This window comes from Gambusia affinis, linkage group LG14, assembly GCF_019740435.1.
Source record: "Gambusia affinis linkage group LG14, SWU_Gaff_1.0, whole genome shotgun sequence".
Classification (NCBI taxonomy): Eukaryota; Metazoa; Chordata; class Actinopteri; order Cyprinodontiformes; family Poeciliidae; genus Gambusia; species Gambusia affinis.
The window spans coordinates 5,513,125-5,540,070 of NC_057881.1; the positions used below are offsets into that span (position 1 = coordinate 5,513,125).

The window sequence follows — 26,946 nt, forward strand, 5'->3', positions numbered from 1 at the left end:
ATGGGACAGTTTTTACCTACCATGCATCAATTCACCGCTGCCTTGGGGACACTTTGTGCTAGATTTAAAAAACATAAATATTATATCATCTCCTGCAATATACAGTTTTCTTATGTGTCTCAGATAAATAACACCTGCAGGAGATACTATATTATTATAATCATTTTCATTAGAATCACAGTTATTGGTAATAAGGTGTAAAATAAAGAAATGTTGGAGTGAAGATAGAAATGTGTTGGTACAAAATTGGTGTCCAAATATGTGAGGGGCGGAATTGACTTGCTTATTAGAGAATTTCCTGTGTATTCCTGCAGATAATTGAGTGTTAATCTTTTATTTACGCCTCTCTCGAGATTGTTGGGGTGCCGTTTTTAAGTTCACAAGCTTGGTGAAAGTTATTTGAAGTTAAAAAGAGAAACTTTCTGGAGAATGTCAGGAGGATTTCTTTATCTTTCAATATGTTTGTAGGTAGCAGTCAATACTTCCAACGGTCTAAATTTTTTGAAGAACTCACACATTTAAGTAAACAGAAATCAAAAAAGTTCTATCTTCAGTTGAGCTAAGCAGACCATTTAAGTGTGAACATGAACAGGATAAAAAAGCATACATAATTTCCATTGCTCTTTAATCAACTAAGATTTTTTTTTATTTTTTTAGCGTTTTCTGTATTTCTTAATAAAGCTTCATTTGAGAATAAGTTTTAATGTATAATAAACAAATTATGGAGATTAGAAAAGTACATTTAATCCAGTTGTTGTAAAAATATTATTTCTGTTTAACATTGTTTGAAATGTAAAGGTGTCTAAGAAGCAAAAGCTTTTAGGGCACCTGGGACAACATGCATTCTCTGAGGAAATAAATTAATGGCCTCTCTACTTAATCACCTTTATCCCAGTCTGTTTATTGCCTCTTTTAGGGCAATGAAGCAGCAACAGTTATTTGTCACTCTAATGATTCTGAATCCCATCAATTTCAGTTTTTTTTTTCTCTTCCTCAAATCAGAGTAATAATTTAACAAGCAAACGAGTTCAATCGAACACTGTTTATGTATGTAATGTTTCTTCTGGCTCATACTTTTTCAGCTTCACAATGTCTGACACTTATAGCCCTGTTTGTTGAGTCAACTTATTGCTGAGTTACTCTACAAAAAAAAAAAAAACAGAGATTCTTTTAAAAGCCATGTTTAGGAGCAGTTATCATATTTGTACTTTGTTCTTAAAGACTTTTGCTTCTCTCTTTTCTTTCTCGTTCTGCAGGCCTGCTCCGATTAGAGGAGCTTGTTCGCCACTTTCTTATCTCCAGAGAGACACTGTCGGTGCGAATGCTGGATGAAAGTCTGGATCCCACCCCTTTACTGAAGGAGATCCGTGATGACAAAGTGGCTACCATCATCATCGATGCTAATGCCTCTATATCTTATCATATTCTCAGGAAGGTGAGGATGTGCCCTGCATGTCATGTACATCAGCAAACTATGTAAATATTTATTTTTAAAGTACTGAATTCTGACAGCATCTGCGCAACATGATTTGAGTATATTGTGACAACTTATACATCATTAAAAATCTTTCTTCAACCATGTACTAAAACACACTTTTTCACTTTAAATGTCAAACATAATTAATAATCAGAATATCTAAGCAAAGCAGATGAATTGTGGCTCATATCAAACCAGTCATATGGCAACTGGTGGATTTGTCTAGAAATAAGTAGTGAAATCTGCGTTGTGAAGTTTGTGCTGACATCAGTCAAATAACAGGTGTAAAACTGTAGCAAAATAAACAGAAGATTGGACTGCATTATCAATTGTGTCCTCAGTCTATTGCCAGATTTGGAAAAGGTTAAATCAAAGTGTCTTCTTGGTGTCATTTAATTCAATCTAAAATCTCACACTGAACTCGTTTAGCTTCCTTCTTTTAAACTTTTTCTTCTAATGTAACATCCTGCTGGTCGTTGTACTTTTTTAAAAATCTGGAAACGAGTCATTAGAGACTTTAAATAATGTATAAATGAGATTTCCTGATGATAAAACTGTTTAACAGTTGTGGTTTGAGCTGTTTTTTTTATTTAGGATTGAGGTATCCGTCTTCACCTTTCTTCTTTCCTCGTTGTGCGTTGCAGGCTAATGAGCTGGGGATGATGTCAGCCTTCTACAAGTACATTCTCACCACCATGGTAAGAGCCTTTTGCCATGTAGAGTTATTGATCCGAAATCATTCAAGAGGAATTTCCAATTGGTTATTTATCTTCATCTAACATATCTACATCCTGCTGCTCCTTACACATTCTGGCCATATATCAGTAGTATTTTTTTTTCCTTATACTTGTTTCTTTTGCCTTGTAATTACCTTCTTGATTTTTTTTTTGCTTGCCCAATATTTAGAAACTTTTTTTCTCAGTGTTCTTCCCTGTATCTCTTTGTTTTTTAAAAATTTTTTAATCATTCTTGTTGGAAAAACAATGGACAAAACTTGGAATTTGGAAATGGGAAAGACATATTTAGGTAATCCCTGACCTGATTATACATCCATCAGTCGACTGGCCGTATCAATTTATCCCTGCAGGGTTATCGTGGTTAGTGGTTACACTGATTTGTTTTTGATCGTGGAATAGAAAAAGGTTTGGTTGAGGTGGATGCAGTGATCAGATCAAAGTTTCACTGTAAGAGGTTAATGGAACACATATATTGATTCACTTTCAGCCACTTTTGTTTATGTTAGTATCGTTCAGATCCTCCTTTTTTAAACTGGCCTCAGGACAGAAAAAGACTTCACAGAGGCCGAGTTGCATATGTTTACATGTTTTATTAATTGATTCATTTTCTATCAACTCATATACTCACCCAGTCAGCTATTTAATAATCAGCTTCAAATTTCCTTGTGGTTCACATAGGAGGGAGAAACGTTTAAAAAGTTTTTAACCTATTATCTATTTTATACACTCTACATTATGAATAGAGAAATCTGTGAACTCCTCCCTCCTAAACCACTGCCACCCTGAAGTCTTTAGACATTCAACATCTGTACTTCTGTTTTAACCTCTGTGAAGAACTTTTTCGTACATCTGATCTGCTGGATGTAAAAAGTGCTCCATAAATATTTTTTTGTTGATTTAATAGTTTTATTTTATGTCATTTTCTTTTCACACCTTCACTTCTTCTCACTCTTTTTCTATACGTCTTCAAACCTTGAAAAATTGTGTTCCATTCTTGTATTTTTATTTTTTGGCTTCTTATGAATCACCCTACATTTGATTGGACTCTTTACTTTTACTATCATTTGCTCTGTACTTTTCCCTCTTGGCTTCATACTTTCCTGTTAATTTATTCCAGCAAATTTCTTTTTATCTCAATATCCCTACAGCATTTTTTCCCAGATACTACCATTAGCAAAATATCTGGTGTTTTCCTGTGTAAGCAGCCTCCACAAGATTTTTTTTTTGTTACATCCTTAAGCAAAGCTTTCCTGTTTCCTCCCTTTCCCCCTAACCTCCCTCTTTCCATCTCTCCCTTCTCATCAGAGATGCATGCTGCTCCTTCCACTGTTTGTCATCATTATAATTCCCCTGTTTGGTGTCGTGCCCTTGTACAAAGAACCTGCGTGGATAATAATGTTTCTCGATCTCTGCCTTGACTCTAAACACTGCATGACATGAGACTTTAACGGGGCCCTTCACACAGCTCTAACAAACCAAGGGCAAATTTGTCATTCCACCCCCCAATCTCAGCGCTGCCCCCTCTTTCTTGCATTTTCATTCACCTGCAGCGGTGTCAGTGACCTAGCTTTAACTTTGCACTGAACATGCTCTGCAGACTGTAAAAATACTGGTGAAGAAAAGCACGATTTCAGTATTAGTCCTAATGTTCTTGGAGCATATGCAACACAAAAGGGATTCAATAATTAGGCATGATGATTCTGCTCAGCTTTCTAGTCTGTAGGAATCATTATTGCTTAATCTGTCTTTTTTATTGTCAACTACATACTGGTTCATTTTAAACTGCCTGAAGTTAACAGACTCAGTACAGTTAATAATTTGGTTTGAGATTCTTTTTTTTATTATTATTTGTCTGTTTGTGGGTTCATGCAGTTTTTAGAACTGCAGAGCCTTTCTGTGTGAATCTTGTATGTCCTTCCCATGTATGCCCAGGCCCTCTCTAGTTACTTCTCACTGTTGAAAAAACATGTGTTAGTTTAATTCGCCATTTAAATTGTCCTTAGGTGTTGATGTGTGCATGCATGGGTGTGTGGTTTACCCTGTGGAGGACTAACAACCTGCTAGGGGTTTACTCAGCTAAAGGATTTAGACATAAAATTTACACCAGCTGCCGACAACAACCCCAGTACTCCGCACATAAAAAACAAATTACTCCCCACATGAAGGTATGCAAAAACTAAAAAAAAAAAAAAAAGAACTATCTGTAAAAGCCACAGAAAGCAGAGAATCCAGGTAAAATCTAAGTCATTCCTGGAATAATGTGTAAATCAATATTAGCTGGTTTGATAATAACATCAACCAAACAATGAGAGCTTTACAAAGTCTTCCTGTTGCAAAGCACTAAGAGTGATGGTTACAGTTTTTTTCCAAACTTAGGACTGAATAGGAGTTGACTTTCAGAGTCCTCATCGAGCCAAACGTTCATAGACGAATCAATAACCCAAAGATTGGATCTTTAGAAGATTTAAGGCTTTAAGGTTAATTTGTTTTAAGACATTTGTAAAAATCACATCTAAGTAATTCTTGTGATCAGTTTCTTAATACAGTGGATTTCTTGAAGTACCTTTCACACATAGTACTAAGTTTCTGTAAGTCTGTTCAATGTTTGACTCCCTGTAATTCCAGTTGTTTATCCTTGACTTTGTTTATGAACCAGTGTACTTTGCTTTCTATGTCTGTATGAGGTGGATTGTTGCCAATGGCAACACTGACAATATCTACAGAAAACAGTTATATGTTCAATATTCATTTTACCGACAGTCTTTTAAGATATTATCAACGTGTTACCCTTCTCGTTCAAGTGTCACCTGTTGATTCTTCAGTTAGTGTTTATGGGTTGAGAAGTCAGCAGGTATTTGGGAAACTCCCCAGCTACATGTTATAAACTATCAAAAAAAGAAAAAAACTGAGTGAGATACGCTTTTTCAGATTGGTCAGGATACTGGCCAAATTTTGTGTTATTATTAATTTATTATCTCATAGAACATGGGCCAGGTTTGGTTTTATTATTATTCCAAGAAATAGTTTCTAAAATTCACATAGGTACCATCAAGCTTAGAAGCTATTGTTGAGCAACATCAGCTGAGTATTGTGTCTTTCTACTTCTATTCTGTTTGACTAGAGTCTGCCAGTCTCAATTTACTGTAGACAAAACATGTGAAGATGTTCACACTCTCATGTTTATTTCCTCAAAAGATTTAAGTGCTTATATTGACTGAAAATAATTGTGAAATGATGTTTTTAGCATGTATGAGATTCAAACCTGTTAGTAAAGGGCAGACCATCCGGGGAACTCAGTTGGTATTAGTTATTATTGTTGCAGTGCAGTGTCTGAAAATGCTTCCAATACGTGAAAATGTAATTGTAAAAGAAGGTCGGAGACAATCTGAATCCATTAACCACTAGCATGATTACAGATGAACTTCTCACACAGCAGCTAGTGACTCATCATCATAGAAAAAACTTACTTCTTAAGTGCATTAATAACATAAATGCATAGAGGTGAACTTAAAACATAGAAGTGTGCATATCAAAGTAAAATAATCAGAAAGTTATTACCATTATTAATTTACCCATCAAATTCCTTAGGATTTCTGAAGGTCATTGCCTCTTGAACACCATAGGGAGCTCACATGTTTAAACAGTTGAACTCATTAGTTACCAGCATGGACTAGCCTAAAGACCAGCTTCTTTCTAAATGAACATCTAGCATGAAGCATGCTGCAGTCAATGCATCACTGGTGTCCTTCTGGAATGCTGTCGCAGTGCTTTCTCCCTCAGCAGTGTTGGCCTGGTCCCTGCAACCCGGCCAGCCAACTGCTCTTTGTCAGAGCTGGCAGGGCGACAGTCTGACAGCCGGCCTGGCTGCTGCTGAAATTGATTTGGCATCCGGCAAGAGCAACGGCAACAATGACAGCAACAGTTTCTCAGCCACAAGAAACAATGAAAATACAACAGATAAGAAAAAGACAAATATTTTAGTCAATAAATGTAATATATAGATATATTTGTACTGATCAGCAAAGAAAGCTTCAAAATCTCTGCATCTCCATAATAAATTAATTCATGAATTGAAGTATTTTATGTTTTTTATATAGACTTATATATAGACTTCTGTTTTTTTCTAATTAGACATTTAATGCCAAAACAATCCAGAGAGCGGACACAGCCAAAAACTGATAGTAGCAGTCTAGCTGTTGAACATTAGCTCATACTAACAACTGCCGACCAGATATTTGTACATTTAGCTAAATTTAGCCAAAAAAGTGAGCTGTGAGTTTAATAAGGGTGATTTGCACACACCCAAAAATCAAATGCCTGAACAGTGGTGACATAGTTCAAATCTTATATTCACATAAGTGACACAGTTAGTTGGCTGGCTTTTGAGATTGTGTCTGTTGTTGTTAATTCTACTCAATGTATGATATGAATCAAGCCAAATTGTGAAATAATCATTATCAAAAGTTAAAGTTGCACAAATCTCTCGGTATTAATCAGTATAGTTGCTTATCCAGAGTGAAACTGCTATCTTAAGCATTTGTATGAAGATTTATACTCGCTTTATAAAAAACTACAAATGCAAAAGTATGATTAAACTCTTCATATAAAGAAACATTTGGGAAAAGTGCCCTAATAGAATCACATTGAGTTTTAGATCATCTATTTGTGTACGTCTAGTTGTATAATTTATTTGAAAGAACTATAAAAGCATGGCAGAATTATCAATAAATGTGCTAACCAACAGCAAGATGCAGCATCACCCGCTGATTTAACGTGATCCAAATCAGCAGCATACCATCTAATGGCAGGCACACATTGCTGTAGAATCAGCATATGCCACCAAACCAGACGTGGCATATGCTGACATGCCATCTGCTGCTTTTAGATTTGGCACGATTTGAGACTTAGCAATGCCAAAGTAATTTAATTAGAGTAGTTTAAAAATGCCTATGTTGTAATTATGTTTCTAACTGCTAAGTTTGATGTAAGAGAACCACTGTTGGTTATTGTTTTCTGGGCAAGAAATGAAATGACTTATTTGAGTTATTTTCCCCCTATTTGGTCTGACTTTAAAAAAAAGAAAAATCAAACAGCAGGGTTAGTTTATTTTAGTGTAATACAATGGTGTTGACAGCTTGTGTCACCTGATGTGTGTCATCAGGTGACAAATCAGCAGGAGATGTGTTTGGTTCACTCGCCTGCATTCTTTGCTCCCTACAACTCTGGCTAAATATTTCAGTGTCAGCATGTGTTACGTAACATAAACCCTTTGAGGGCAAAACAAACATTTTGATTCTGGTTTGTTTCAGCAGCAGAGCCCAGCGTGACATCAACTTGCCTTCAAGGACTATTTGAATTTCTTTGAAATTTCCCAGCTTTTGATGTCCATCTCTCTTTCACTTTTACATTAGGAGCCAACTCAGAGTTTCAAAACAGAATCCAAAGTAGTGTAGCCTGAAGAAAATCCAATCCTGGTCTTTCATTGATTTCCATGTTTTTATTTTCTTATGTATAATCTGAAAAGTATTTTAAATTTAATCTGTTCTGCTATCTAGATTGCTCAATGCTTTGGCATGTCATGCTGTATATATTTTTAAGAGATTGCTGACAAACTGTTTTTCTTCCTCCCTTTCTTTTTCATCTGGCCTTAAGGATTTCCCTCTGCTCCAGCTAGATGATGTGGTGGGTGACCAGTCCAACATCGTTGGTTTCTCCATGTTGAACATTTCCCATCCTTTCTACCTGGATTTCATCAGGAGCCTGAACTTGTCGTGGAAAGAAGGGTGCAACATCAACCCATACCCAGGACCTGCGGTGAGAGACATTCACAGAAAATTCTTCACCCTCCAGCTGCATCCAGACCAACGATGAACATGGTAGCACTTAATATGATCAAAGACTGATCAACCTGAAACTATTTAAATAGTCCCTAATGGGCTGTTGTTATATCTGTCCTCCTGAAATTAATAACAGTTATTATATTAATCTTTATTTCAGTGCAAGTACAATTATATATTTGAGAATTTCACTTTGCAGTTATTCAACATAGATAATTTCTAAATACAAGCTTTTTTTTATTCTTCTTGTTGCAGCAACCTGATTCTGATCCAAACGTTCATAACAAACCATGTTTGTGCTCTATTTCCTTTTTTCTTTAACATTAATAGCCATAAAGAAACAACAACATAAGGTAGAAAGTTATAAGGCTTTAAATTAAAATATGTCTCATTTACATAGAAACTCTTCCATTATAACTGTGCTGTACTTCTGGATGTCTCATATACTAATTTGATTTCATAAATTGGGTCTTCTGTTTCATCGTCCAGTCTATCTTGTCCTACAAATCTCACACATAATGCTTATGTTGAAATAAGCAATGCACTAAGTCTATTTGAATGCTAATTAGGAATGTTGACGAGCAGAAAGGGCATCTTCTAAAAGTTTGAGACTGATATATGATGAGTAATCTCACTGCAAAGTGGCACATCTGAGCTTGTAGAAACAGCTGTGGTTCCAGACAAAAACCGGTGAGAGCTGCCAATTATTTTTTCACACATTCTCTTTTTCCCTTATCTATCTGTCTCTCACTTCAAACCATTCTTAGCTAATGTCATTAAGCTCTGAATCTATTACCTTGCCAAAACCCCTATCTCCAAGCATCTGTCTTTTTTATCAAGCTTTCACAAATTATACCTGCCTCTCTGCAATTTATCTGATTCTCTAAGAGTGTCAATCTGAAAGACAACTGACCAAATAGACTCCGATAGAATCATTCAGTCCCATGAGTTGAATGCAACTGAAAGCAGGTGTGCTTAACTTTTCCTTATTTTCTGCACAAATTCAGCCAAAGCTTCACAACTGTGACATTGCCACTAATCATTTGGCTCTATAGATAAAATTCAACAAATGAGAAACAGAGATCTAGAACACTACAGCCAGCAGTGTCTTCTTGTTTTAAACTGAAGTAGTTATTTGTGCTCTAAAATTACTGCGTAAACAGCTTTATAACTAGAATGAATCAATATATATATATGTTATTGCTATACCTTAAACCAAATACGAAAAAAGAAAGACACAACAAAGTTGCAAACATTTTACTCAGATGATCTTATTCCCATCCTTTTTATCTTCTTTTCTGCCTCACTCTTCTGCTTCCCTTTTGTGTTTGAAGTTTTTCTTGTCTCTGTGCTAAAATATCTCTGCTATTTTGTCGGTGATTTTTGTAGCTGCCAATACATGGATTTTCTTTGTTTTGTTTTGAAGCCCACCTTGAACAACTTCTGAGCTATTTTGTGAATACTCTTTTCTTTGTTGCCACTTCTTTATGCTGTTCTATGGTAAAATGCTTGTTGACTTCAGTATTGCTTTCTGACTGACGGTCTGATTTTTTTCACACACTTCAGGCTTCTAGTGCCTGCCCATCTTTGCTGTTTGCTGCAAAAGAAGAGAAACTAAATATTGATCAAGTCAGTATTTTTCTTCCTCAACAATATCCCGACTAGTTGCTTGCATCACCCAGGAGTAATTTTGATCTATTCAGACTGCCTCAGAACCTCAAAGGTTTTGGGAGCCGCATCTATAAACTTTGATCTTCAACTCTTTATATTGGTTATTAGTTGGCGTTACCTTGGGTGATTGACTGAGTCATTCAAACATCTTTTTTCTTTCTCCAAAGCTAGTTTAGAGTTCCCTTGCTGGAGTAGTTGGAATCAAGGTCTTGCTGAAAAAATCCACCAATCCAGATCCAAGGAATGTCTCATTTATATGACGTGTGTCAGTACCATGTGTTGGAAAACAGCCTCACCCAATGATGTTTTCACCTCCATATGTGGGTTGGTGTTTTTCAGGTTCATCCCTGCTCAAAACACAGTGTGTAGAATGTCATTGATTTTAGCTTCATCAGACATAATAATGTATTAATATGTTTAATTGGCTTGACTAAATGCTTTGCAAATAATTTTAGATGTGCTTCAATGTTCTATTTTTTCAATAGAGGAGTCTTCGCAGTTATTATGCATTTAGGCCATTACAGTTGAGTTCAGTTTACTGTTTTTCTGGAAATGCTGTGTGTTGAGTTTAGAAATATATGTATCCATCGTCATCAGAAGGTTTTGCAACAACAATGTTGCAAAGGTCTCACGAGACTTCCTGTCATGCAGGGCTTCACCTTGATGATAATAAACATTATTATAGGTTTAAGTGAGTACTAGGCCTGCTAATATGAATTTGTACTAATAGGGGGAAGGATATTCCAAATACTTATAGATTCCAGCTGGGGTTTTTTGGGCTTTTGTTGTAATTTCAAGCCTCTTTTTCTATTTACTTTTTTACTTGTGTCATTCCACTTCATTATATATCACCTAATTTATGGACTGGTTTTTCTGTCTCTCCATCTTATCTGACCCTCAGATGGTTTCAACATACTTTTGCTTTTTCCATGAATGCAGCCTGCCTGCAGACATCTGCATTTTTCCAGTGATGCCTAAATTAAAAATACAAAATACAGCATTCCATTAAGAAAAATGCATCTTTTTCTACAACCTCAGTGGAGGGACGTTGATGTGCAACGCTGTCATCTGCATGACAAAAATGCACACAGACAGTGGTGACTTTGCCCTGTAAATCAGTACAGCCACAAAACATGTGGGCTTCCAGCACAGAATTCCACAGGAAGTCCTGGCAGACCCCACTGAACCAGGATAGATGACGGATTGTCACTACACAGGTTATCCGGTTGAGTGGATGATTAAACATAATGTAATCAAGTATGAATGCGCCATAAAGTGATTTTAAGGTAATTGCTTTCTGCTTCATGATATGTTGTTTGTTTTTTTGAGTTTATCCAATAAAGAATTTTCAGTGTCACAAGTTTTTCTTCATGCAAGTGATGTGGCATCATTTACCATCTTTTGGGAGAAAAAAAAAAGTGTCATAATGTGATAGTACCACTGAACTTCTATTGAGTGTGGTTGGGATTATTTTTACACTTCAAAGTCTTTCTCTCCATTACTACTTTCATGAAAGCATAGGAAATGCTACATTTACTTGTATTTTTTGGAGCACTGCTGACTTATTTAATGCACACAGTGCAGTAAAGTAGCTTATTGGAAACTGGTTTGTTTATTTATCTCCAAATATAGTGAAAAGATTTATAGGTAAATAAGACAGCAAGGAATTTTGCAATATATATTTTTCTCAATGCTTTTATCATCATCACAGTAAATGCCACGGAATATTGGGCTAAAGTCTCTGGTCCATTTCTTCCCTTCTTACTTTGAAGACTTTAAAACCTTTACTTGTGCAGTTAAATAAAATGTTGTTGATGTCAAACAATTTTATTGTCTTTTGAAGGATTCTGTGAAACTGTATATATGTATATTGTGTGCTGCAGCAACTTTACAACATTCTGTATGAACTTCTTACTCATAACTTGTATATATTTGTATTTATTTGTCTCATCAAAGCTCTGCTGACAGTATAACTGGGATATTGTAGACAGCATAACTTTCTTTTCGTCTTCAAATGCATTCATGCCCAGTCAACAGATATGCAATGATAATTTATTTTAATTTATTAGTAAGAACATCATCAGCCGATGTGCTTTTCATACACTTTTCGAAAAATTAACAAACCCTTAGATTTCAATTTAACTGTTTGTAAAATCCATTATGTTTTTGTAACCTTGAGCATGGACTTCTTTGAATACTTTCTGCAGAATTCAGTTATTAAAATGATAGCAAGAAAGATTTGTTGTGACTGCAACTAGCACCTTTTGGAGCAAAATAGATGGAAGGAAAAATGCTTATGTATTCATTTATTTCATGCCTAGCTGTCATCCGCCCTGATGTTTGATGCTGTTCACGTGGTGGTGGGCGCCGTGCGGGAGCTGAACCGCAGTCAGGAGATTGGCGTGAAGCCACTGAGCTGCACCTCCCCCCTCATCTGGCAACATGGGACCAGCCTCATGAACTACCTACGCATGGTAAACACATACACACACATTTACTTCATATAATCATATTTCATATGCTTGAACCAAGGAAACATAGGACTTCAGCAACCACATGCATTTGTCAGGAAAAGTACTAAGATAAACTAAAATAAAATACTGTAAACAAAAACTGTAAAATAAATCTGGAAATGTTAATAAACTCTTTAGCTGAACGCAGAACAAAAAGAATCATTTCTAGGGTATTTTTGTTTTTATTTCAATGATTTTATGAGTAGATGCAATGCCTTGCAAATGGATTCACATGCCTTGAACTTTTCACATTTTGTCCAATTAGAGCTACACTTTTCAGCTCACATTATTAGGATTTTAAGGGATAGTACAACATCAAGTAGGACCAAAACACTACATTTACATCCAGAGCTGGTATAGTAAAATCAAAGCATTTTCATATGTTAGTTGAGTTGGTTGAACAGTTTTGATTGGACTCATATTTAATTGAGATAGTATATCAGCAGTGATGTAGCATCGCTTTCTAATTTAATGTGGAACTTTCCCATATTTGCTGGAATGCAAAAAAGTCAAATTTCTTTTGCCAGAATGTCTTAAAATAGATTTTAGCATGGTAGATTAATGTTTAGAGCTGATTAAAAAAAAACTGAAGTAGCAAAGTGTTGCCTTTGTAGAGACACTTCATTCTTTTGGGACATGGTTTTGCACATTGAAATTACATGTTGAGAATCCTGCTGTGCAAAACCAGACTATGGTATTAGTTGGAGTTATTATCAAGAAACACTTTGAAACTGTATTTAAATCAGTCTACATCATTCACATAATATTTTATCCTACTCATAATTTACTTTAGACTTTGATTAGCTACCCATTAGCTGCCATTTTCCCTACATTCATAGGCGTAATGTTAAAGATGTCTGATAGATGCAACAACATGATTTGATTATTTTACATATGCCTGTATTAGTTTAATGATGCTTTGTGAATTTTCTGTGTGCTTTGATGTCTGTTACTCATTTTTGCATTTTCCACTGTCTTTGTAGTCGTCTTCTTTTCTAACAGGAACTATTAAGTTGCATTTCAGTTTGACTTTTTCTTCAGGAGGCTCATAAATTATGTTTATAAATCTTAGTATTGTAAAATAGTCTGCATTATGTGCTTGTTTTCAACATGACTAAGAGCAAAATAAATGTTCTTTTTAATATTCATTTGATTTACTCTCATCTTCCTGTTTCCTTGTTTGTATCTGTCTGCCAGTTCTTGTTTTTTCCATCCACTGATGATGCTTCTCCCTCCATATTGTTTTTGTAGCTCACAGTGCATCACTTCATCATCTCTGCCCTGTGTTTGGCAGCAACCGGGGACCTCTCTCCCTCTCTCTGTCTTTCTCGCTCCACTTTTTTTGGGATGTAATTCATCTTGAGTCATGCACACACACACACCCATTCACATTGAATGTGTACTCCATAACACATAACACACATAAACTCAGGAACAAAATGCATGCTTGGCTGCATGTGTATCACACAAGTCTCACACTTATTTGCACATTACTGCGAGCATGTATTCCAGCAGCTCTGTCACTGATCTGATGTACTGTCAGGTTTCTCAGTTTCCGTTTCCAATATGCTTTTGTTTTGGAGTTTGTGATTACGTTTGTGTGTTTTTTTTTCATTCAATAACATATGAATCAACACATTTTGTGTCAGATGAAATTGACACAAATTCAAATCAATTGATCCAGTTTCATGAATTATTTGTTGTTTTTCCACATTTCAATTCCTATTATGGCGTTAGATCATGACAACTGCTGAAATGGTGTGGTACCGGAACAACTGGTTCAATTCAATTTACAGTCTATTTCAATCTGTTTATTTCTACATAAATATTTCAAAGGTCCATTAAAAATCAATATCAAAACCGTACCAAGACACAAGGACAAAGAGTAGGAAGCTTACTCTGATATTTTCTTTATTGTTCATAGTAATCTCACAGACGATGTGAAATAAAGTGTGTTGCAACTTTCACCATTTCAGACCTAACTGTTGCCTTTTAAGTTAAAAATAAATAAATAAATAAGTATTTAAAGAGATGGTAACAGCAGGTACAGATTTTGTGTAGTGGGGTTGTTGAGTTAAGATAAAATTTCTCCAGCTCACAAAGTAGAGACTCACAAATTAGGCTGTTGAACAGTAATTTATCTTTGTTTTTGTGTGTTCTCTCATTTTATCAGGTAGAATATGACGGTCTGACAGGCCACATTGAGTTCAACAGTAAAGGACAGAGGACCAACTACACTCTGAAGATCTTGGAGAAACACCCTGCAGGCCATAAAGAAGTAAGAGAACACTTACTTTTCATTCAATAACATATGAACAATGTGGAGAGCTTAGTCATTAAATACATAAACCTGATATTATCTTTACTCATTTTAAAGGAGTAATAAATAATAAATCTCCCTATTAAAACTAAATTTGAAATGTAAACATTTCTAAGATCATCACTTATACAAGAATCCCAGAATAGATGTCGAAAGAACAAGGAGTTTAATAAGCAGCTCTTTCATACATTAATTCATTCAGCTTTCCATATAGTTTGTGCGAACTTACTTACTATCCTGAAATAATTATTTAAAGATGAAAAATCTGTTGGTGAATGTGGGTCTTATCTGTGGTCCATGATCTTTAACTTGTTGCATTGAAAGGTTTAGAGGTCGTGGTTGTCAATATTTTCAACGCATAGACAGATTACATATCTGGAAAAGACGGTTTGTTAGTTTTACTGATTTTGTTTTGACCTTTTGACCATTTTTCCTAACACCCTTTACTGGAAATATAATATTAAAACAATCTGAAAGCTAAGTGGCTGATTGCTGTGAGTTTCTGTTAAATGTCTCTTTGAAATAATGAGCGCCTGACTTATTTTGCAATCTTAATTTTTACAATGTATTGAGCTGACCTGATTAACCCTGAGTGGAAATTACACTCAAGATCTTTAGACTAATCAGATGCAATCAACTATGATCAAATCTACTTGACCACTAGAAAGTAAATCAAGTAATAAAATGAAGGCTTTTGAGTTGAGGTCAACTTATTATTGCCCTTCGAAATGCAACTCTAAAACAATGATTCCTCATTCTATCTAACAAATTGTGCAATGCAGAAACTTCCAGCCCAAATTATTGAGCGTTTACCTCTTTAACCTAACCAAGGCAAGTCTGATTTTTTAGAAAGGTTGTCAGATTATATGGTTCTAAAGAATCATGCTTATTATGGCATATCATAATTTACTGCGTTTTGCATACACACCACATTCTTCATGTTTTTATAATTTTACTTATATGATCTTGCAATTGTATTTTGTTTTTATTAACCTGTCACTTTTAATTTTTCTGATATTCTATTTATTAGATTTTAGTTTAATGGGGTCAGTTTTAGGTGTATCCTTACTTGCAATCCTGAATCTAATGAATGACTTGTTACCATCCCTCTGCAGAGAGAGGGAATTCAGCCATTTGAATAGATTTTGCTTAATTTGTCTTTCTTCCTCACAGATTGGCACTTGGTATTCCAACAACACATTGGCAATGAACTCAACTTCCTTGGACCTCAATGCCTCAGAAACACTAGCTAACAAGTCCTTAATTGTCACCACTATCCTGGTAATGTGTTATTAAACATACACAATGTGCATCAGCTGTTTCTCTTCCTTTTAATATGTTTCAGCCAACAGCCCAATGTTTTTGTTCTTGCTCTGATAGGAAAACCCATATGTAATGCGCAAGTCCAATTATCAGGTTTTCCAAGGAAATGATCAGTACGAAGGTTTTTGTGTGGACATGCTGAGGGAGCTGGCAGACATCCTGAAGTTCTCCTTCAAGATTAAACTAGTGGATGATGGGTTATATGGAGCACCTGAACCTAATGGCAGCTGGACCGGCATGGTGGGGGAGTTGATCAACAGGGTGAGTATGAAATGGTAGAGAATAAATAGACTTACTAAAAATGCCACTTTTGATTTTGTGAGAAATTTTCTTCATTTGGAGCCTTTGGCCTCTTTGAAAGTGGTGCATATTTTTGTTTTCAACAAACATTTTGTTCACAAAAAAGAATTTAATATGATAGAACTCTAAACTCTGAGCTGAAAAGCAATTCTGAAAGGGAAAATAAGAAAATGGTGGAAACAGAAAAACAGCTCTATAATTTTTAAATGAAAATCCAATAAATTAACAACAAAACCAGCCCCTTATTTTCTGCATCTATGAGTCCTTTGCAAGTTGCCTCCAGCTCTTCCACTTTAATATCAGTTATTTGACCTGCCAATGTCATCTGTGGTGCTGCTAAACTCACAGGCTGATTCTTTTTGGATTCATGCCGCTGCTCTCTCTGTCCTCAGCCACCTTCTCTTTAATGCAGACTCTGTCATTCTTTTGGATGGATCCCCTATCGGCTCTTCATTCTCTTTGGCACTCCTGTCCCCTCTGTGTTTGCTACATTCTCCTAGACAGCTGCTTTTTTCACTTCCTTTATTAAATCCTTCTATGCTTCACTCCTCTTCTTCTAGTACAAACTGTCACCTGGGATTTCTGTTGGCGGATACTTTAGGGTCACCTTGAATGATAATGAATGAAAATAACACCACGATAATATATACTTTCCAAAAGCAGGCACAAAGGTTAGCCATGGTTTTAAGCTGGTTACAAGTGCCTCCGTATATTGTGAGAAAAGCCCATATCTGCAACATGTTGGATTTGAAGTTGGCAAAACATAAAGTGAAAATTCTCCACTGCTTTACAGCATCGTCAAGTTCAAGTGTGACCAAGCCGAAAACATTTCACATTCAAAAGCAACAAATTGAATCAGGCGAAGCCACCACGTACACAAAAACACGAGCATCCCCAATTGATTTTTCTAACGTTGCCTCTGCATTAGTTGTTATGGCAACAGGCAGGGGTGAGGGTGCAAGACGTGGGCTTTGAGTTACTGACAGTGATGGCACTCTTAACTGCAACACAAGCGTCAGCCAATTATACAAGCGGTGGAGTGTTGGAAAGCCTCTCAGCTCTGATCAGCAGTCACAGGGAAGCTCAGGACGTATTAAGTGGCTCAGCTGAAGCTCAATTTCCCAAGTTAGTTGTTTTCTCAGTGAAAGTGGTTCACTTTAAGTCAAGTCTAATTAACACTGATTAGAGAATTGTCTGCAATGAAAACTGCAAGAGGAGGTAAAAATGATAAGGAGAAAAGACAGTGAGAGTGTTTTGTATTTCTGTGTGTTTAGAAAAACCCTTTAAAGTTAGAATTTTATTTTAGCAATGGGAAATTAGGAATTACTTAGTAGAAGAGCCAAAATTTTGCTTTGAAATGTGGAAATCGCTTTCTGAATAGTAAATATTGGAAGAGGCTTTAAATATTTTATATTTATAAAAGCCTTTTATAAATTTTTTTGATTTTGTTTTTTTTTTTCACTTGCAGTTACTAGTTGTAACCTGTTAAAATTTTATTTTATGAATTAACATGATGCAAATATTTTCTTTTCAAGCCTTTCTGATGTAATTGGTCACTTATTATTTATGTTAGATGTGAGTCACGCCACTTTGAGCGCACAGTCAGTAGAAAATTAGTGTTAATAGTTTGAAACAAAGACAAAATGGTTACACAGTTTTAGTGTCTCATGTTATCTATTAGCAATATTAAAGTTTGCAACTGCAAACAGCAGTTTGAGAATATAGACTGTTTCCTAACTTAGATTTAACTGCTGACATTTCCACTTCACCACAGACAGAAGCTCAAAGCTCAAATGAATAAAACAGAACAACTTTGCTGCAATATGCCGAACTGACAAAATGTCCTTAAGGTGGGAACAAACTGATGTCTTTAAGCACACAGGTGTCAAACTCCAGTCCTCAAGGGCCACTGTCCTGCAGTTTTTAGATGTGCCACAGGTATAAAACGCTTGAATGAAATGGCTTTATTACCTCCTCCTTGTGTAGATCAGTTCTCCAGAGCCTTTTTAATGACCTTATTTATTCTGTTCAATTGTGGTGCAGCAGAGGCACATCTAAAAGTTGTGGCCCTTGGGGACTGGAGTTTGACCCCCTTGTCCTAGCAGAACCCTAAAATGTTGAACACAAAATAACAAAATGTACAAAAGTTCAAAAAGGTAAAGGAACAAATGAACCAGAACCTATTAGACCACTCATCTGTTAGCGGCCAAAATGAACAGCCAACATTCCTGCAGTTTTCTTTTTATACAATATTTATACAAATATATATTTAAAAACCATAAAAGAAAGTTATGTTTCTCTTATGACTTAATAGTAAACCCTCTCACTGATATTTAAAATTGAACTAACCCTAAAATCAACTTTTATTGGGTCTATCTTTGTTTACTTTGAGAGTGTGGGACCTGCTCTATCCTGAGCAAGCAGTGAGTGGTGGCGTGACCCATCTCACTTCCTGTTCTGCCATACGTCGTCGCCCATAGTCAGAGCAGAGGGGAACCATTCCACTCAGTGTTTACATTACAAAAAAAATCATATATTTGTAAAGCTGAGTAACGCTAAACACAATGTTCATGAGTGTGAACATTTTACACAAAAAATTTGTGTAAATGTTTTGTGTAAAAAAAAATGTTTTCGTTTTATACAAATTTAAAAACAAAAGTGTTTTATACAAATTTACACGGCAATAGACAGTAAAATAAATTCCTTGGTTCTATGCTACTTGCTTAACCCAATTACTAACATTTACCCGTGTCATATGTAATGAGCCAGTTCGACGCTAAGAAGCTTGTCGGAAATTGACTGCGCTGTACCAACTGTGAGGAGATGCGTGCCGATCCAAACTGGACGGCTGTTAATGTTAATTCAGATGCTGTAAAAGTGGCCAATAAGGACTGAATGGCTTTGTTCTCTTCCTTTGCTGCCATTGCTAAAACTATCAGCAGACTACATTTCTTAGACATCACAGAAAATTCAAATCATTATTCACAACTTCTCCTTGTGTTCGCTGATTAGCCCAGTAGAAGATCTACCAGAGACGATCCAAGTCATGGGTAGAAAGCCTAAACTTTGCTATAAGCAAGAATCTTTTTCAAGCAGAATTGCACAAGAAGGCAGTGGCCAGACTGTTGCCTCAGAGCTGCCAGAGGAATTCGTCATAGTCTCTATGATACAGTTACCCAGCTTGGTGGTTCAAGCATGTGATGTAGCGATTACACAAAAACACACCAGGGTCTTCATAGTGTTGTGTTTTATTCACAGAATTTGTTACATTGAAGTATGCTGAGAGAGTAAAGATCATTGAACCTAAGCAAAGTGTATCAGTGACAATTATTACAAAACTGAAAAGTCGTTGTTCAGATCGGAAAGGTTTTACCCAATCCATGTTTGCATGTCTGAAGACCACTCTATGCCAACCCTCTTCCTCTCCAAACCTCCTTTCGCTCTTGATTTTGTTATTAACTTGCATGTGATTAGTGATTTATTACCAGCCACAACCATCTTAAAGAAGGGCCTGTTATGTGTTTATGATAAAGCTGTTTTATGAAACAGGAAACTTGACATCCTCCTATAGTATATCTTAACTGAGGCAGAAAAAGAAGAAGGCCTAGTCTGGTAGTGCTCTGTGAAAGGGGTGTGACGAGGAAGCCATAAAACGTCCCCAAACCTTGTAACCCACCCTAAAACACTGTGGTACTTTTAACTCTAACCCTGAAAAGATGCTTTAACTTTTCTTTAATTAGTGGGGTCTAGTAAAAAGCCTCAAAAATAGTCTCTGGGTTAGCGGTCCCAAAAATTGTTCTCTTGTGTTTGGAAGCAGGGCCACACACAAACACATAATGGTGATGGTAATGGTGATTGTGGCTGATGGTTGCGTGAGTGTGTGTGAGTGTGTGTGTGTCAGAAAGAGAAACTGGGGAACACAGGCGAGCTATTAAAAGGCTAATCAACTGCCTTTTTTCCTTACTAATTATACAGAGCTGTTTCAATTACACTGTGGGATTCCTCAGTTTGAACCCCCACACACACACGGACACACGCCCACCACACCACACACCAACAGACAAACACAGACACACAAGCAGGTATCCCTTTATTTAAAATTTGTGGCCACAAAACTGCATCTTAAAGAGTGATTTCTCTCTTCTCTCCCTCTCTCTGCACAAAACATGACAACTGTCCAACCTAAACACAGAAACACACTCCTATAAACTTTTTTGTTTGTAAGACTGAGGAGTCTGATGAAAGTGGGAGAAATTCATTTAAGAAGTGTGTGCTTGTTAATCAATTAGGTGTTAATTAAAGAGCAGAGAGGTGTCTGGGGTCCAGATAAACACTCCACTATAGCTCCACTCTGGGTCTCAGTTGACTTGAACCTTAATGAGATTATCTTTCAATTTTAATTTCACCTTTCTGTCTTCATCCATCAAGGTTAAATCCAAACTGGGGTGTATTGCAGCGGTTTTGGTGTGGAAAAACAGACCTGAAAAGGGCATTTTAAAAGAGGGTTTTTCAGGAACCCACTTTAAACTGTTTATGTCACCAGAAGAAAGCTTCATGCCCTGGCTGTGTTATGGATGACTTTCAGCTCCCACTCAGTGTCCAGTCAATATTACCAATTGATAAAAGTGGAATACAGTAAATTGAATTTCTTTGTGTCCTCCAGTAGGAAAGAAAGTAAAATTTAAAGGAATGTTTTGCCAAGATGTGGAAAATGTGCATTATCCAATTGAATGCTGACCTTTAAGATCTATTAGGCTTTTTTCCCTTCAGAAGGGACCTTATGAAATATCCAGCTATCATGGTTTAAATATTGCAATATTAAAGATCCTTCTTCTTCACCCCTTATGCAGCTCTTGCTCTCTGTCTGCTTTAAATATATAATAGACTTGTTGATGAGTTTTGGTAGCTACTTTTACAGTGCTTTGCAAAAGCATTCATCCTCCTTCAGACATTTTTCATTTTATTATGTTACAACCTCATTGGGATTTTCCGTCACAGACCAACTCAAAGTTGTGCATAATTATGAATTGAAAGAAAAATATATTCTTTTAAAACCACAGTTGCATTCTGAGCTATCAGAGAGGCAAGAGGAAAGCCATCGAAAACCGATAATTTTCTATGTGCAGTTCAGTATTTTAAGGATTTGGTTTATTCCTTGTTTGCTCTGTAGAAGCTATATCATTATTATTATTATTATTATTATTATTATTATTAGTATGATTATGATTATGATTGTGATTATTATTATTATTATTATTATTATTATTATTATTATTATTATTATTATTATTATTATTATTATTATTATTATTATTATTATTAGTTATAGTTTCTCTCTGCTAGTTTCTATAGATAGTCTTCCATTGTTTGTTTCACCACCTGTTCTCTGTGGGCATATATTTTTTCAGTGAGGACATAAAAACTGGTTTTAGCTGGTGTAGGAAGAGCAAAACAGGTCAGTCCCACAGAAAATACATCTAGAGGTTACACCGTAACCAAAACAAAAAGTTTGGATTATAGTGGCATAGTTTGGATCATCAGTGTTGAAAATTAATCATCAACTTCCATCCTATCAGGTGAATTCACATTAGAATGGGCTTTATAAATCATAGGTTTTGATTGAAGGCATGCTATTGTAGTTCAGGTATCAATCAATCAATCAAACTTTATTTGTATAGCACATTTCAGCAGCAAGGCATTTCAAAGTGCTTTACATCAAATCAAACACAAAGTACAATGCAACATAGAATCAACAATAAAAACACAACATCAATAAATTTGCAATTGATTACGTTTCGAATACAACTCTAAACAAGTGGGTTTTTAGTTGAGATTTAAAGGAAGTCAGTGTTTCAGCTGTTTTACAGTTTTCTGGAAGTTTGTTCCAGATTTTTGGTGCATAGATGCTAAATGCCGCTTCTCCTCGTTTGGTTCTGGTTCTGGGGATGCAGAGCAGAACCAGAACCAGAAGACCTGAGAGTTCTGGAAGGTTGATACAACAGCAGCAAATCTTTAATGTATTGTGGTGCTAAACCATTCAGTGATTTATAAACTAACAACAGTATTTTAAAGTCTATTCTTTGAGCTACAGGGAGCCAGTGGAGAGACTTTAAAACTGGTGTTATGTGCTCTATCTTCCTGGTTTTAGTGAGAACACGAGCAGCAGCATTCTGGATCAGCTGCAGCTGTTTAATTGATTTGTTGGACAGACCTGTGAAGACGCCGTTACATGTTATAATGGGCGTATAGAAGTGAATATCAGTAGCAAGACTTGGGAATTTATGTTCACAGATTCTCCTCTGTCAAGGGTTGCTGATCTTGAGCTTTTTTGCAAAGGAGAGGCAAATATTTCAGAGGTGCAAAAATGATAAAGACTTACCCCAACTGGATTACAACTGTGATTCATGCAAATGACGGCTCAAAAGAGTTTAGACCTGAATATAAATTCACAGCATACTTTTACAGATTTTTAATAACTTTGAAAATCCATCCATTCATCTGTTGTCTATGCCCACATAAAAGGGTTAAACTAGCTTGAATACCTTCAAAAGACATTTTACCATCTACATCTCTGCATTTAGTTTCTTGTTTGCTCTGTAGAAACTGTAATTTTTTTGTATAGCTTCTCTCTGCCAGTCACTATTGATAGTTTTCCTTTGTGTCTATTCCACCACCTGTTCTCTGCCTCCAGTCTGCTCATCTTCATTCAGACACCTTTTATCTCCGACCCTTCAGAGTATATTTCTGAGTTTTTGTATGCACATTGGTTTTCTTGGCTTGCATTGCAGGTCATCAGTGTTTCCGTCTACATTTGTGTCATTCTTGTTTTTTGCTCACTCTTATTTCTGTGCTGGACCTTGATTTTTTTTGGGATTCACTTTGGAGTTCGGGATGTGTGTCTGCTCTTCTATTTGTTTAATAAAACATTGTTTTTCTTGGCTCTGGCCTCATGTGTTAGTCTACATTTGGGTCCCTCTCCTACTACCACTTCATGACAGCAGTAGCTTCATTATTTTTGGTGCTCGCTCCACTGAGGGCAGAAAGAAGAAAGGGCCCATGCTTTTGCATTATGTAAAGTTGAATAGATGGACCAGCCAATTTTCCAACAGATTTCACTGCAGTCTCATCAGCCGGGGTGTGAGTGGAACCGAAGCTGTAAACACAAAAAGTGTTTCGATTCTTTTTGTGCCAAATATGAAAGCAAATATATATATAAATAGTTAGTTCTGTAAAATAACCTGCTGCAAACATATTTTTACAATAAAATTGAAAACATTTTTTGACGATCAAGACTTAATAATAGAATAAAAATATGTAATACATAATTGAGTAATCCCTTAACTTGACTGATAAATATTGTCATAAATACACCTTCTATTTGCTAGCAGAGTAAAAATGTAACATTATTTACGAATATAAGATTAATTAGAAGGTTAATGTTTGCTAAGTAAATTGAACATGGTAGTTTAAGCCAATCCGAAACTACACTCTTATTGTTGAAGCATTTAATATTTCTTGATTCCATATTAGAGATATTTTTACTTCCAAAAAAAGGACAAATACAGAGAATGATTCTTTGTTTTTAGTCTCAGTTTAAACTCCTCTCACTCAAAAACACTGCTCTCAATATTTTTTTTCACCTCTGTGCTAAAATATTTGATTCCTCCTCAACAGTATGTCTCTATGACCAGATGTAATGTCTCCTGTAAAAATATTTTGATATTGCACATTGATGTTGACTTTTCTGCAAGGTTGAAACCTGCAGAATGTTTTTGTTTGTTTTGTTGTTTTTTTTTTGCACTTTCTTGTGGAACAAAATGGTGGTCAGATAAATGTTAAGGCCAGCAGAATAACAACGTGTTTACATTCCTGCCTTCTTTAGGGCATGCTTGTTGTGTTCTTACAATTCACTGCAGAGATCCGTGAGCAGAGAAAGTTCAACAGCAATGGGTTTCTCTAAACAGGAATGGTTTTAGGGATGGAGCAGAGCAACTTCAAAAGTATGAAATATTTGTTGAGTGAATTGGGAAAATTAATATTACAGAGTGAAATAAAGAAAGTTTACTATCTCACTTAGCATTTAATGCCCTCAGTTTGCTCCAATAAGAGCTCAGTGAAAATTCAATTTAATTAAGTTTATTTATATAGCACCAATTTACAACACATGTTGTCTCAAGGCACATGAAGAAAAGATTGTCATATTGTTTTATAGAATATAAACCAATGTCAATTAAAGCAGAAAATTAAGTCTGCATAGGCTTAAGGAAAATGCTGAAATCTCTGCCTGCCTACAGCCTGGGGATTGTTTTCTTCTCTCTTTTTCCACTATTTGAATTTAACAAGTTGTTCTAGCTTCAACTTCTCTTAAATTATCACATTTTTCTAATCTAGCTAAGATCCTTTTAATAGTGGGTTGCATTATGCCCTAAAGTACAGAACTGTAAGTCAAACCAAATGGCCGGCCTCCTCTTGATGATACTTTTTTTAGTTGATTATCATTTATTGTTCAGGCTATAATGTTGTCAACACTATGATAAACCAAAATGGGCAAGTTGGGATAGCTGTTCTCTATAAAGTTGCTCATGGAAACTAAGGAAAAAGTACAATTGCTGCTTTTAATTTTGTATCTGCATGATCAGATGCATACGAGACTCAAATTTCCTCTCACAGTCTCCGTGGTCACACACTTCAAAAGTTATTAATAATAGTCCACTCTTTGTATTAGAATGAGATCAAGAATATGATGAAGAGAGCTAGTTTCTGTATATTTAACAAGGAAGAATAGAGAGTCTGAATTAGAACTCCAGGTAATATTTCACAGTTAACATTTTCATGAATTCATTCTTCTGTATGACGACTTTATCCATATTCAGCACTAAGCACACGTACAAAATGTGAATAATTTACTTTAGAACTCAGAAGGGACGTTAGACAAGCACACACAGTACTCTCACATAATTCAGATTTCTTTTTTAGGTAAAAACTGAAAAGAACAAATAAAGTCTGGCACTTCATAGAACTGATTTTGGGTCAATCAGACAGGCGGAGTCCACCCTCCAGTTAGAAATTTGTGTTTTATTTCAATGCTGATCAAGTTTGTTATCAGTTTGTCTACATTTGTGTCTGGTGTAACCTTCTGTCCTACTGTTCCACTATTTACGCAATCGGGACAAAAGGCACTTGTTAGGGACCAAGGTTCTCATTGTCCCATGACACCGGCACAATAGCAATTCATTGTTAACTCCTAATACATTCAGAGACAGCAGCACCTTAAACACTGACTTCTCTACAGTAAGAAAATCAATATTTCATTAAAAGCTCCAGAATCTGTGCAGAGGTGGTTTAAATGTTTGGGAGTAAGGTGCCGACCGTTATTTTGAATCCCATAATGCATTCAGGACATTCAACAGTCAGTGTATCATCTCTGAATATCAGTAGGATAGAAGTTAATTTGAGCCCTGCATTGATTAAATTGGGTTTGAAGAAATGAAATGCGACTGCAAATGAATTTACTGACTGAAGCTGTATGATGGAGTAACTGAAGTTAGTTTTTAAGCATTAATTTACTTTTCTTCAAGACTGGCAACAGTAACTTTAACTCCTGGTTTAAAAATTGCCTTCATCACTTGGCAGCAAAGCAGTGATTTCAGAAACACTGGCGGCCTCCATTTGGATTCATTCAGTCATGACACAACGGTTGAGCGGTACCTTCAACTGAACAGAATTTTTATTAATCAATGCGTCTCTCAGCATGATTCCTCAAATTAGGCAACATATTGGCCATACAGACTCGGATGGCCATTTATGTCTGATGAATGTGAGAGTTGTGTTTGGACAATCAGTGTCTTTACAGAATAAATCTAAGCTTCTGGCATAATAAGCAGGAGGTGATCATCCAGGTTGTTGTTTCCTTTTCTTAATCTTTTTCTAAGACACTTTCAGAATTGCACCACTCATGGTGGCAGCATGTTGGGGTAGATCTATTACATGCATAATGATTTGAAAAAATTAACTGTTGTTAATTTTTGGGGGGTTCAAGTATCTATTGCATGTTTAGATAATTATCCCCCCTTGTTTTACAAGCTGTGGCATATGAAGAATTTTTCCCCTTATTTTTTTAACTTTATGATTATTGCTATGATGCTGTGTAACTGGGGTCAAAATGTATATTTTATAATTGGAAGCAGCTAATTAGCATCTCAAAATCTCAAGTGGTGCCTTAACTATGACCTCATAGAGAGGCTTCATGGATGCAGAGCAGGACCAAACAGCAGAGAGAAAAGAGGAACTGTCTCAATCATCAAGGGAGAAAAACAGATCCCTGACTTCAACATCTCTCTTCCAGGAGTTCTGGCTGTTCAGCCAGAAAGAGATTTAAGGGGAGATGATAAAAACAAAAGAAGTGAATCTGCAGTGATGTCCAAGAACTGATGGATCCAGGACACATTTCTGTGACATTCCTTCTCTGCTAACTAGAAATTAAGCTGCTAGCATGTAATGACCATCATGAGACTGTGATACACCAGCAATCTTCAGTCAGAGGCCTCTTCAGATATGTTGCATGACTGACTGCTATCAGATATCCTTCCTGCCCACAGCATCATTATCCATGATGACTCTGAAGATTAGATTATAGGAGTTTCATCAACATTTAATTTCCCTTTAATTTCCCTTAGCCTAAAAGCCACTGATCAGCTTTCAATTAATGCAAAATCTGTTGTGAAACTACAAAACCAAAAATACATAATTGGTTAATATTTACTATTAA

General features: G+C 35.9%; 1 protein-coding gene across 2 annotated transcripts in view; it reads left to right on the forward strand.

Annotated features, from left to right (window-relative positions):
• The window catches only part of LOC122844157 (glutamate receptor ionotropic, kainate 5-like), a 192,385-nt gene that overhangs the window by 130,180 nt on the left and 35,259 nt on the right, over positions 1 to 26,946 (forward strand). For both annotated transcript variants that reach the window (XM_044139370.1, XM_044139369.1), the window contains exons 7-13: positions 1,257 to 1,435; positions 2,122 to 2,175; positions 7,867 to 8,028; positions 12,044 to 12,196; positions 14,409 to 14,513; positions 15,729 to 15,836; positions 15,936 to 16,139. In XM_044139370.1, the coding sequence (XP_043995305.1) occupies positions 1,257 to 1,435; positions 2,122 to 2,175; positions 7,867 to 8,028; positions 12,044 to 12,196; positions 14,409 to 14,513; positions 15,729 to 15,836; positions 15,936 to 16,139 (965 nt within the window). The remainder of the gene's footprint in view (positions 1 to 1,256; positions 1,436 to 2,121; positions 2,176 to 7,866; positions 8,029 to 12,043; positions 12,197 to 14,408; positions 14,514 to 15,728; positions 15,837 to 15,935; positions 16,140 to 26,946) is intronic.